This window comes from Diadema antillarum, unplaced genomic scaffold (assembly GCF_040938485.1).
Source record: "Diadema antillarum isolate AM-2024a unplaced genomic scaffold, OU_Dant_1.0 scf00000001, whole genome shotgun sequence".
NCBI classification, from domain to species: Eukaryota; Metazoa; Echinodermata; class Echinoidea; order Diadematoida; family Diadematidae; genus Diadema; species Diadema antillarum.
In genome coordinates, this window is record NW_027270890.1 from 1,268,893 (window position 1) to 1,283,120 (window position 14,228).

The 14,228-nt window shown below is 41.0% G+C and overlaps 1 protein-coding gene across 1 annotated transcript in view; it reads left to right on the forward strand.

Moving 5' to 3' along the window:
* Positions 1-1,395: 1,395 nt before the first annotated feature.
* Positions 1,396-14,228, forward strand: part of LOC139716887 (ferrochelatase, mitochondrial-like) — a 140,150-nt gene continuing 127,317 nt past the window's right edge. Inside the window, exon 1 of the mRNA XM_071628447.1 lies at positions 1,396-1,516. Coding sequence (XP_071484548.1) covers positions 1,486-1,516 — 31 coding nt within the window. The 5' untranslated portion in view covers positions 1,396-1,485. The remainder of the gene's footprint in view (positions 1,517-14,228) is intronic.

Sequence of the window (14,228 nt, forward strand, 5' to 3'; positions counted from 1 at the left end):
TAGGGTCCCCAATAGATTTTTAGGGTCCCCAATCTGCGTCGTCTAAAAAAAAAACACGCGGTCGGGGAGAGGTGAGAGTGCTCAGGATCGGACCGAGTACACTGTATTTGCTTCATGAGATAATCTCGTAGAAGGATGGGTCATTTGAATGAAATTTGGATAAGAAATATATAAATATTTGATAAATTTGGGGATTGCATGTGCAATCAAATGTCTATAAACGGTTTTTGTTTTGTTTTGTTTTTTGTTTTGTTATTACATTGTATCAGTCACGTGAAATTGTTGTGTTATGTAAAATGTTTTGTAGTTTTATTGGGAATAGGGTTTGGCGGAGGCAGCCATGCAGTCGCCACAGTACTAAAAAAATCATTTCAGTTCTGTTTGTTTTTAAAAGTGTAATATGTCCCTATTAAGTGGATGTACATGGTTGGATATTGCTTAACCTATATTGATTTGTATGATTACCATATTTTCTAATTTGTGTTTATTACACGTGTAAATGCTTCATAAATAGTATTTTTAGGCCTATTAATGTTATACGCAATGGCCCTTGGGCTACGAGGTAGGCCTATGACACGAATGAATAAGCCTTTCTGTATTTCCATAGAAGAGCTTGCTTCAAAAATGCGCTAAATCCATTGAAAAATGACGAATAATTTAGCGCCTTTTGGAAGCAACCTCTTCGTTTGGTGTATGAATAAAACAACTGACGCAGTGGGATCACCGTCGACCGGGCGTAGAAACACTGTATTATCAGATATTTTTCTCACTACCTATTCAATATAATATATTATTATATAATATTGGATGCACTTGAGTGGTATATCAGATATATTGCACGAGTCGAAGACGAGTGCAATATTCATGTTGATGAATGCAATATATCTGATATACCACGAAAGAAATCCATTTAATTGAAAGGGGATATCACCCTCCCGTGAGGGAATTTATGCATTTTTTTTTCAGATAAAACAGCTGATGCACACTTTTCCACGAAATATTAGGAAATTTCCCAATCTCAAAAGTGTACAAAGTCAAACGAAAGGGACCGACGCGACGGGGGAGTTTTTTGCATTTTTATTGATTGCGATTCAAAGATCTGTATAGTGCATATTTCTGGTAGAGTATTGGACAATTTTCAACCAAAAAAAGTTCGAAATTTTTCTCATCTCGGGAATCATTGGGGGTAGGGATGGGAAAAATTATGTGTTTGCTCCCAACATTTGCATAAGGGGGGGGGGAGGGGGGCGAGGATACCCGTCATAAATTGCGAACAGCAAGGTTGGCGCACCTCGGTGATTTGGGGGTTGAACACGCCACCATAGAATTGTGGACAACATAAGTACAGTCAAGAATTGATAGTCGACTTATTTTACTTTTTGTTTCGTAAACACGGAAAACGAGGTCGCCTGCTTATCCAAAAGCAGGCCGTGCATGTAGAAATACTGTGGGAATTTCGGAAATTCTTAAACCCATCTTTTCACCATGTCTTCATCTTTGCAGTTCTTTTCATGTCGTAAGTTCACTGCTTTACGTTCTATTCAAGTTTTTTCCGTATATTTGTCAATATTTAAAGGTTCTAACTAACGAAGAAAGAAGTCGACCGACTTGCCTACACTATACTACAGTCCCACTCGTTAAAATACCGGTAACGTTTGAGGTCAAGGAGTGAGGTAGGGTAGTCTAGACCTAGATGCTAGATCATGTCTACCACCGGCCGGCGTAGCCAGGGGACGAAAGGGGTGGCCCCCCCCCCCCCCCCGATTTGGAAGGCGAGGGGAAAAAAAGAAGGAAATATTGCGTGTGTACTCTTTGCATGTGTGCGTGTGACGTGTGTGCACCATTTAGCCAATAACAAAAATAATAGGCCTATTGGCAGATTGTTGAATTTCAATTCTGAAAATGCAAAATATCTCTTGCTTGGCAATGGGAGTTGGAGGGGGATACTTCTTCTTCTTCCGATGAGTACATCCCTCTGATAAGAGTAATGTCGTACTTGGCAGGCAAAAGCGCAGTCACGGAAACACGCAAAATAAGAGTGCATTTTGGGTGCAATTTGGGACAAACAAAAATAAGATACCCCCTGCCTAGACAGAAAGATCCGTCTGTCCGGAGGAGTCTTTAATTTTTTTTTATGTTATCGCTCTCCGGAGGATAGGAGGGGATCCATGAAGCCAGACGCAGTCTCCACGTAACATATCCCCGACGACCAGATACAGACTGATCTTTCGGTCAACCCCCTCCCGCACCCTCCCCTTCTGTGCTCGATCCTATCCTTAGACTCAGTACACTCTGACTTTAGATTGACAAAAACTTCTGAATAATTCTGAGTGCACATACAGTAAGTAAGCATAATGTCTATAATTCAGATCAGAGTTTTTATACTCCATATTTCAACTATTCCTGTCATAACAATGAACCCGTTCGTAAGCTAGCAAGGGTAGGGTAACAGGGGCGTCACCAGCTTTTTTTCAACAGGGGTGCGTTTTGACTCGAAATGTAACAAGATTTTTTGGACAGACATTTGGAATTAAGTAATCTCTCAATCCCCCGACTTTTAGGTTTTTTTTAGGGAAACCAAGCGGAGAAAGGACACCGGGCGCGCCTAGCTACGCCGCGGCATAGCTAGGATTTCATCTTTTTTTTGGGGGGGGGGGGGGGGGGGAGTGGGGCTTTTAGTTTACCGAGCCCGAGAGAACGGAGTTAGCGAGGGGGGGGGGGGGGGGGGGGGTGATGTGGAAGGGGGTTTCCCCCCTCCCACGGTGTGAGAGTTTTTCCATTTTGATGTTGTAAATGGTGCAATTTGATGCATGTTTTTGCTTGTTTTATCGACTTGAAACAGTCCCACTTGTTTAAAAGTAGCAGTATATTTTGATGTGGATTATTATTGAACAATTGCCTACAAAATAGTATCGTCAAAATAAACTTCCTGTTTTAACATATACACTGCATATCATAAATGCGACCAAGCAAGAGCGAGCGGAGTGAGCGAGGGGGGAGTGTGTGGGAGGGGGTTGTCCCTCCTGGCACAGTGAGAACTTGTTTTTTTGTTTTTTTGGTTTGATGTTGTAAATGGTGCAATTTGATGCAGGTTTTTGCACGTTTTATTGACTTGAAACAGTCCCACTTGTTTAAGGTAGCAGTACATTTTGTTGTAAATTGTTATTGAACAAGTGCCTATAAATGATATCATTGAAATAAACTTCTTGTATTATTGATTCTTACACTGATGTCATGAGCGCGACCGAGCCCGAGCAAGCGGAGCGAGCAAGGGGGGAGGGTGTGGGAGGGGGTCGTCCCCCCCTAGCACGGTGAGAACTGAAATTGCATTTTGATGTTGTAAATGGTGCAATTTGATGCATACATGTTTTTGCTTGTTTTATCAACTTGTAACAGTCCCACTTGCTTAAGGTAGCAGTACACATATTGTACATTTTGATGTTAATTGTTAGTGAACAATGTGCCTATAAATGATATCATTTAAATAAACTTCTTGTATTAATTCTTACACTGAATATCATGAACGCGACCAAGCAAGAGTGAGCGGAGTGAGAGAGGGGGAGAGTGTCGGAGGGGGTGTCCCCCTCCCATGGTGAGAACTTTTTGCATTTTGATGTTGTAAATGGTGCAATTTGATGCAGGTTTTTGCATTTTTTATCGACTTGAACAGTCCCACTAAGGTAGCAGTGCATTTTGATGTAAATCACTATTGAACAATATGCCTATAAAATGGTGTAATGTAAATAAACTTCTTGTATTTGTTCTTACACTGAATATTATGAACGCTGTCTGTTAAGCAATCAAACAGAAAAAGCATGCACACGAGGGTGGACATAAGGGGCATTTCTCCTCCCAAACCAAGATTTTGTATTTTCAGACCTGAAATTCAGCGATCTGGTGCAAATGTTTGGTGCAATACAATTAACTGTACTTGAATTATTTGCAGCCCCTTCCAAAAATAATAATTCAAACACAAAGTTTTTTTTCCATTGAAGTGTTAAATGGCTCTTATTGCGAGTGTGCATCATCTCTGTGTATGTACAACGTATAGTGAGGTAGAGCTTTAGGGGGAGGATGCTTTTGACTTTTTAGAATTGAAATAAAGTGATCTGAAGCACACTTTTTGTGGAAAATTTGGAAATTGTCATTCCGCATTATATTTGTTTCCGCCTTTCAAATCCCGGGGGGGGGGGGGGGGGGGGGGGGGAAGGGGGGACTGCCCCATCCCCCCCCCCCCCCCCCCCCCCCCCCCCCCGCCTACGCCATTGGGAAAGAGTTAATTGAAAGGAGATAATATCCCCTCCCCCACGACAGAACCTTTGCATTTTTTTATTAAGTAGAGTGACAGATTTCATTTCATTTCATTTATTTATTGTCCATAAAATGGAAAATTTTTGTGATTCAAGTGGCATACAATGTACATAGATACACATATAAAACATACATTTCCGAATGATGTACAGAAAATACCAACACACATCAATAATTCATAGAAAGTAACACAGAGAGACTTAACACTCAGTAACGGAGTATACATCCATGACATCCAATATTGCACCTGTTTTTGTTTTTTGTTTTTTTATCTGTCCAGGCATTATATATATAACAGCAGTTGTAAAATATAATGAAATACGGGGGAAAAAAATAAGGCTGATGCAGCACATACAAACAAATACTGACATATCATCTTTAAAAATCTGAAACACTACTATGAATAAAAGGGTTACAACCTGCATAAAACTCCTCTTAACCCTAATCCCACCGGGTTTTTTGAGGGACTTGAAACCACCGGGGGGACCTTTTTGGCCCCTCCTTCAGATCTTGGCCTCGGATTGCGCGATCCTTGCGAAAATTTCCAGTAAGGTAGAGGCCAATGTAATCTACAAGACTGTATAGTTAAATTTTTCAAATTTTCATTTATGTATATTATATTAATTAATTTATGCTAATTTATGCAAAAATATTTTTTTTGCCTATAAATCAAAAAATTTTAAGCACCAAGACTTCTAATTTTTGGTGAATATATTCTTTTCAATATTCTCAACAATGATATTGAAGGAAAAATTCAGATTCATAATTATTTCCAATGTATTTTATTGTTTATTGAATTTCTTATGTATTTCCTTGTTTTTTGAATTTTTTTTCTCGGGTTTTTTTCGTCAAAATTTGTCATTTAATATTTTTTAAGCATAATCAGGCTAAAATAGATCATTTTCAGCCTTTGAAAGCAAAAATATTTATTATTACCAATATGTGAATTAATTGCAAAAACACAATTTACATTGGATTTGTACACAAAATCATGTTTTTGAGCGATTTTTGGGTCGACGAATTTTTTTCAAAGGGGCGTGGCTTCAATACGATATTCCCGGGAGCAACAAATTTGGTCTCAAAAGTTGCGCGATACTTGAAAGAAAAAAGTCATAAAACGTCACGGCGAGAGCATCACGCATTGTGAAATAATCACGCGAAACGTCGAGGGGGGGCCAAAATGCCCCCCTCCCCCTTTCCGGTAGGAATAGGGTTAAATAGACTCAACAAATTGAACAACATCCCACAGAGAATGTGGCTGAAACAGCACACACAAAAATGTGCCAGGTGGAGGGCATACAAGAATGTAACAGCTACAGCTAGGCTACAGCACAAACAAGAATGCGAGTGGTAAAGAACATGTACTCACGCCCGAGAGTGTGGCATGGCATTTGCATTTGCACTATTTCCCAGACAGGGGATGATTTGTGCATGAGATTATATACTCATCCTTCCTAATAATTTTCTGTCTACAGATACCATCCCATAAATATTGCACACCAATAATTTTACTTACTTATTTCAATATCCTTATGATTTGAGCACATTTCCCTTTCCTAAAACTGCTATACAAACCCACACATCTCAACACAAATATACTCTCCATATTACGGAGTAAAACGTAAAAGGTAGTGTCAACAAAAACAGTTCTGTGGCCAAACTGAAAACATTGGTCAGCAAAAGTGACAAAAACATGATATCAGAAATTACCTAAACATAATAGGAAGATTAAATGAGAACTTACCTGTTTGAAATTTAATCTTGATTTTATAAGTAAGTCGTAGAGAAGAGACTACATGTCTCATCGGGTGTAATATGAGATCCCGCTGGTCACGTGTGTGGCAATTTTTTAAAGCTGTACGAGACTACAGGATATATTGATAGGAAGATGAAGATGTTGAGAACTTTACCTGCATAAGGCTACGCAAGTCGCAGGGTGGGAAGAGGAGGGATGTAGTCTCTTCTCTACGACTTACTTATAAAATCAAGATTAGATTTCAAACAGGTAAGTTCTCATTTAATCTTCCTATTTTATTACGTAAGTCTCCGATCGAGACTACATGTCTCATCGGGTGTAATATGAGATTTCAAAGCCCTGTAGTCACGTACAGAACAATACATCTGTAAGCCATTAACGGCATCACTACAGACAGACATACCTGTGCACTCTGTGCAGACTGCCATTCCATATGCAGACTGAAGTTGCCAAGTCACATTTTCAGTAAAGCCTGGGCAAATTGGTTAGTATCTTGTAAGGGCTTGCAATAAAACTTTCGGAATGTCTTCTCAGCCACCCATCCAGCCCTTGAGAGGATTTCTGACACAGGCACCTCACTCCTTTGTGCTGCTGACGTAGAGGCCGCCCTTGTGGAGTGAGCACTGAAGATCTGTGTATCGACACCAGCGTCATGTAGGACAGTCTTAATCCAACGTGCAATTGTTTGCTTTGATGCACGACGGTGAGGCTGCTTGTAAGCTACTAACAAATGTCTCTCCATCCCTCTTAGATTCTGTGTCCGCTGCACATACTCTTTCATATAATTCACTATGCACAATCTCCTATCTGGAGGGTACGCATTTAGTGTGACACTGAATCCCGTATTTCCAGGCTTGTTTTGTTTCAGTGTGTTCTCAAAAGAAATCTCAACAGATGATTTTTTCCACCTCATCCTGTCCAGGTGGATAACATGAAGAGACTGCACCCTTTGTGCAGAAACAAGTGCTACCAGCATAGTCAATTTCTGAGTAAGTTGCTTCAGATTAAGTGCCTTGGATGGAGACAGCTTTCTGAGGTAGTCCAAGACGACTTTAACATCCCAGATAGAAGAGTAGCGAGGAGCAGGCGGCTTTAAATGAAAAACTCCTTTCATAAACCTATTTACAAGTGGGTGCGACCCAAGAGGCTGTCGTCCACCATCAACTATGAGAAACGTGGAAAGGGCACTCCTGGCTGTATTCAGGCTACTGTATCCAACTTTTTCTTTGTCTAACATATTTGTAAGAAATGCAAGGACATCACAAACTTGGACATTCAAATAATTAATGTGTCTCTCTGCACAAAATCTTTTCCATTTTCTGATGTACACCTGGTACTGTGCTTTAGTGGATCCTTTCCACGACGCAGCTATGATGTCTATTGTCCTTTGTGTGAGGCCTTGCTCTGCGTAAAGTCCCTTCCAAGCCTGCAACATAATAGAGACAAGTGATTATTCAAAGGATGTGGGGTGCCTGAAACTGGTTGACATAATAATGTCTTACTCTTTCGAATTAACATGGGTTCCTCAACCAGCATACTCTTAAGGATAGGGTACCAAACCTGTGTTGGCCAATTGGGCACCACTAAAATCCCACATGCCTTATCCTTCTGAATTTTCTGCAAGCACATTGGCACTAGATTGAACGGGGGAAAGGCATAAAAATCCAACTGACTCCAATCAACTGTGAAGGCATCTACTGCCCAGGCCTCTGGTTCAGGCCTCCAAGAAATATATCGGTCTACCTGTTTATTCAGGCGGGAGGCAAACATGTCAATTTCAGGCACACCAAATCTCCTGATTATTCGTTGAAATATGCTCTTATTCAACATCCATTCTGTGCTGTCCGAGAATTTTCGAGACATGCGATCTGCTTCAATATTCAATCGCCCAGGTAGATGAGCAGCTGTAAGCCAGATGTCCTTACTAATACACCATTCCCAAATATCATTGGCCATTTGATTACATTCAGGAGATTTTGTGCCACCCATATTGTTCAGATATGCGACAGCCGTTATGTTATCTGCTCTAACAAGTACATGATTGCTCCTTTTCTCTGAGCAAAAGGCTTTTAGCCCATGACTAACTGCTACCATTGTGATATCTTCACTCGGATTGACACTACGAGTGTACACCTTGGTGCCGGGTTATAGACTGCACTGTATTGTGGTTTATTGCTGAACACGTTCATACTTCTGACACAAGGTGGCGCTATTACAACTCCTCCCTTCTTAATAAAAAAGTTCTGTTTACATACATGTGAGTACATGTGTGGTTACAATATAATATATATAAAAGGCTAAAATAACTGTAATGCAGGCTTATGCATTTTTTTTTTTTTTTTTTTTTTGCCTTGTCATATAACTTTGTTACCCATGCAATGCATAATATCAAAATGTTAACTCCATAAAGGATCACTTTTCCTTTCTAAATAAAACATTTCTTTCACATAGAAAATGTTTACAACTGTGCTTTTGTTCAAAATGTGTCCTATAATCATTTTCACTCATTTGTGTGTGTGTGTCTATCATTATACAATCAAATATCATGTCACCTTAGAACAGTAAATGGGTAACCAAGGTAATACCAGTTATAATGTGAGTTTAGAATATCATCAAAATCTGTGATGCCTTCAATCTCAATCAAATACATCCTCAAAATATGATAAGTACATGCTTGTCATGTGACTTCTTAATAAAGTAGTACATCTCCTGTGACCCGCATGTACAATATACACTTGTATTTATAGATTTTCAAATCTGTTATACATATTATCAGTGCCACTTTAAACTCAACTTCCGGTGTACATAAAACACTCAGTTTCATGAAACATTTATCTGGCATTATTTAAATATAAATTCCAGTTGTTTTTTTTTTTCATCAACATTTAAACTTGAACTACAGATTATAAACAGCTGTGAGTTTGCAGAAATGTACATGTATGCATGTACCAAAATTTGAATGTTAACAAAAACATTTCAGGTATAATCTATAATTACCTGTATGTTCAACTTTCATTGCATTGGTGCTACATTTTTTTTTTTGTAATGATAAAAAATCAACTTAAAATTAGATACATGTATGCCTTTTTACAAACTATTTCAAATTCCCTTTTTTTTTTTCTTTTATATGCAAAAATTTTGCAACATATACAGTGTACTCTCATTATAAGGGAAACACTGACAAACACAATATTTGTAATGGGCCCAATGAGTTTGTTATTACAAGAGCCCACTGTATGAACAGATTATTTGTGCAACACTTTTGTTATTGCTGTATTTTGCATTACTCCATCTGCAAATTTAGCAATATAACATCAAAACAAAAACAAACAAATGCATAAACTACAATTTTGGCATTTCTGTTTATGCATCAAATTTGACCACAGGTTTTCTTTTCCTGACTGGATACCTTCCTTGTCCAAACGTGGCTGACCCACCTACCTCTGATTGCGGTGGGGTCAGTCTCTGACCTACATCTGTTTCACTAGTCTCTAGTCCAGCAGTTTGACTGCTACTCACATTTGAACTTCCATTTACATGTTGGTTCAATCCCTCACTATCATTTGTACGTTCATGTACTTCATTTTCATGCATTTGTGCATGTGTTTCAGTCATAGTCACATTTTCTGATTCATCTGGTTTCTCCTCTGTTCCTAACTCAGCCATTTTCATTGTCATCATGTGATCAATGTGTACCATTTTCACTTTCCCACTACCGAACATCTTGACCATGTAGGTTCTTGGCCCACATTTTCTCACAACCCTTCCTGGTGACCATTTCACCCACTTTTGATGCTGGTTTTTCACCTTAACTTTTTGGTTTACCTCCACACATCTTTCTTTCACTCTACCTCTATCATGATTTTCCTTTTGTTTTTCTTGTTTTTCCTCTACAGTTTTAGCCAAGTTTGGTTTGAGCAGTGTGAACCTTGTGTTTGGTTTTCTTTTCAGGAACAGTTCTGCTGGTGTCTGCCCCGTAGTGGTATGAGGTGTGTTTCTGTATGTTATCAGAAAATTGGCTAGTTTGTGTGACAGTGATAACTGTCTTTTCTTTGGATTTTGGTCAAGCATTTGCTTCACTAGCGCGCGTTTCACAATTTGCACTGTGCGCTCAGCTGCTCCGTTTGAAGCTGGATGGTACGGGGGTACCCTAGTGTGCTTTACACCATTGTTTTTCAAAAACTGGGTAAAGTCTTCTGAACAGAATTGGGGTCCGTTGTCAGACACAATTTCTTCAGGGAAACCGTAGGATGCGAACAATCCCCGCAAAACGTCTATTGTTTTGCTTGAGGTTGTTTTGTTCATCGGAAACACCTCAACCCACTTGGAGTGACTATCTATCACAATCAACAAGTTTTGCTTCTCTATCTCTGCATAGTCTATGTGTAGCCTCTGCCACACTCTACTCGGCCATTTCCATGGCTGCAATGGTACCTTTGGGGGTTGTTTTCCTACTACTTGACACGTACTACACTGTTCTACTATATGTTCAATGTCCTTATCAAGACCTGGCCACCACAAATAGCTTCTCGCCAAGCTCTTGGTCAGGCACATACCCATGTGCTGATCATGCAGATCTCCTAACAGTTTGTCTCTGTACTTCTCAGGGATTATCACCCTAGATCCCCACATCACACAACCTTGATCTATTGAGAGTTCATTTCTCCGTACAAAGAATGGTTTGAGTTCAGTGTTTGACATGTGGTTTGGCCATCCATTTTGTACGTACTCCTTCACCTTTGACAACACTTTGTCTGTTTGGGTTGCCTTCCTAATGTCATCTGCTGTGACTGGCAACTCATCTACATAGGAGAAATAGAACAAGTCCTCTGGGTTTGGAGTCACTTCTGATGCCAGGGGTAACCTAGACATTGCATCAGCGTTACCGTGCTCCGCTGACCTTCTGTATTGAATGTCATATTGATATGCTGACAGTATGAGGGCCCACCTTTGCATCCTAGCTGCAGCCAGTGTTGGAACATGCGCAGTTGGATTTAGAATGGCTGTCAATGGTTTATGGTCTGTTTCAATTACAAACCGTCTGCCATAGAGGTATTTGTGAAACCTGCGAACACCAAAAATCAAAGCAAGCGCTTCACGCTCAATCTGCGCATAGTTTCTTTCACTGGTACTGAGTGTTCGGGATGCGAAGGCTATGGGTCTCTCTTCCCCATTTTCTAACACATGTGAAATCACAGCCCCTACACCATATGGTGAGGCATCACACTGCAACTTCACTGGTTTGTTTACATCATAGTGTACAAGCATGGTACTCTCTGCCAACTGAGATTTGCACAGTTTGAACGCTTCTTCACACTCACGTGTCCACCTCCAGGGTACATCATTCTTCAGGAGCTCATTTAGAGGGTGCAATATGGTAGCCAAATTTTGCATGAACTTCCCATAGTACTGCACGAGTCCCAAAAATGATCTGAGCTCAGAGATGTTCCTGGGGGTGGGCGCGTTCTTGATGGCATCCACCTTACACTTCATGGGGTGTAAGCCATCCTTGTCAACTCTGTGTCCTAAGTACTCTACTGAGTCCTTGAAAAACTCACACTTCTGTGGTTTGACACGAACATTGTGTTTCTCGAGGCGTTTCAGTACCTCTAGCAGTTTCTCATCATGTGTGCTCTTATCTGGAGCTGAGACCAAGATATCATCGAGGTAACATACCACACCCTCAATCCCTTCAAGGATTTCTGTCATGACCCCTTGGAAAATTCCAGGAGCTGTGGATATGCCAAAAGGAAGCCTATTAAATTCAAATAGACCCAAATGTGTATTGATTGTCAATTTAGACTTTGATTCATCATCTACACCTAACTGTAAATAGGCATTTGTCAAGTCCATTTTGGTAAAGACCTGCCCGCCGGTGAGGGTACTAAACAGATCTTCTGCAGTGGGTAGTGTGTCTGGCATGTTACCTTCCAGTACCTGGTTTATGGTGACCTTATAATCACCACAGATTCTGACACTTCCGTCTGACTTAGGTACTACTACAATGGGTGTTGCCCATTCACTATTGTCTACCTTGCTGATAATGTTTTCAGACTCAAGTCTTTTCAGTTCTTTTTCTACTTTTTCTTTGAGTGCATACGGCACAGCACGAGCTTTACAATGTACGGGACTAGCGTCCGGCTTCACACGAACTTTCGCCTTGTGACCTGTGATTTGTTCTCCTTGGGCGCTGAACACTTTAGGATGCTGTTTGATCACGTCCTCCGCACACTTGAAGTTTACGCGAACATGGAAGATGTCACTCCAGTTGAGCTTCAAGGTTTGTAGCCAATTTCTACCCAACAATGCTGGCTTATCTCCCTTGACGACCACCAACGGCAAATCTGCCTGTTGCCCCTTATATGTGACTGGGACCTGAACGCTACCCAACACTGGGATTTTCTCTCCAGAGTAGCTGCGCAACTCGATTCGCTTCGCGTCTAAAGGAATCTGCTTCAGCTTTTCCATGTACACTGCTTCTGGTATCACACTCACTGATGCTCCGGTATCGATTTCCATTGTTACAGGGGCTCCTCCTAGCTCCACACAAACTGAAAATGATCCGTTTTGTGCTCTGGCTGGTTTACCGGTAGCTGTTGAATTACTATATATCGTGTATATAGCAAGTTCGTCCTCCTCAGTGGTAGGTTCCTGCTCGAGGGTATGTAGTGATTGACGATGTCCGCTTGTGGATCCAGAAGATCTGGTCTGCTTTGAAGTAGGCTTGTTTTTGTTTCGACAAGCGCTGGCGATATGCCCTTTCTTCTTGCACGAATAACACTCTGCATTCTTAAATGGGCAGTTCATTGGCGAGTGCTGTCCTGAGCATCGGTAACAAGGCTTCCCTGTCCTGTTACCATGGTTACTTGTCCCTGTGCTTGACTTGTGTGACTTCGCTTTATTTGTCTTTTGGGCGGGATGGTACATCTTGTGAACTTCCCCTGATGACTGGTGCTGCGCTGAGGCTGACGGCCGCACTGCCTTAGACCCTTTTTCAGCCAAGTCCATCTGGATTGCAGTGCTACATGCCACATCAAAAGTAAGATTGGACATTGTCATCAACTTGCTGCGTATCCTCTCACTCCGAAGACCGCACACAAACCGATCTCTCAAAGCACGATCTTGGAAATCTCCAAAGTTACAGTGGATTGATAATTTCTTCAATGCCACCACGAAATTCGCGATGTCCTCTTCTGGCAGTTGACATCTAGTGCCAAAACGGTAGCTTTCCGCAATCTCCAGCGGTTTAGGGTCAAAATGATCCCTTAGTTTATTCAGTATCACTTGGAGTGATGTGTCTTTTGGCTTTCCCGGTGCCAGGAGATTTTTGACAGTTTCATACACTGCAGGGCCAACTTCAGTGAGAAAAATTGCCCTCATTTTGGTCTGAATTTCACAGTTTTTACGCACAGACTCTTCATCAGTAGCATCTATCTCTACTATATTGTTTGCGGCAAAAAATAACTCCAAACGTTCCACATAGGCACTAAAAGTCTCACGACTTTGTTGGAACTCACCCAGTCGTCCAATGTAGCCACTGGGCGCCGCCATCTTGGATTCCTATTCTTGACAGTCTCACCAACGGTACGTGTTGAATCCAAAAATAATCAGTCGGAAATTTAAGCTTAAACTCCACTAATAGTCCTCAAAAACATCTCAGTGGGACGGTAGACATCATAATCTACTCGAAAAACAAGCTTGGGATTCCGCTCATCCCGACCTCGTCGCCATATTTGTGATATCTTCACTCGGATTGACACTACGAGTGTACACCTTGGTGCCGGGTTATAGACTGCACTGTATTGTGGTTTATTGCTGAACACGTTCATACTTCTGACACAAGGTGGCGCTATTACAACCATTTCTAGCAGGTTAATTTTATTCTGATTTGCCTCTTTCAACTCATCACTATTCCATCTGCCACCTGTTGAAGTGCACAGATTTGTTGCCCCCCAGCCTTTACCACTGGCATCTGTGTGGATTTCCACATCTGGTTTTGCCCTCTGCATTGGGCTAAACTGTGACTCAAGGTTCCATATCCACCACTGAATTTCATGGATGCTTTCTCTTGACAAGGTCATATGCCTATCGAAATGTCCCTTGTTCCTTGCAAGGGCAAGAATCTTGTCTCTCTCTGAGGCTCTATAATAGAGAGGGCCAT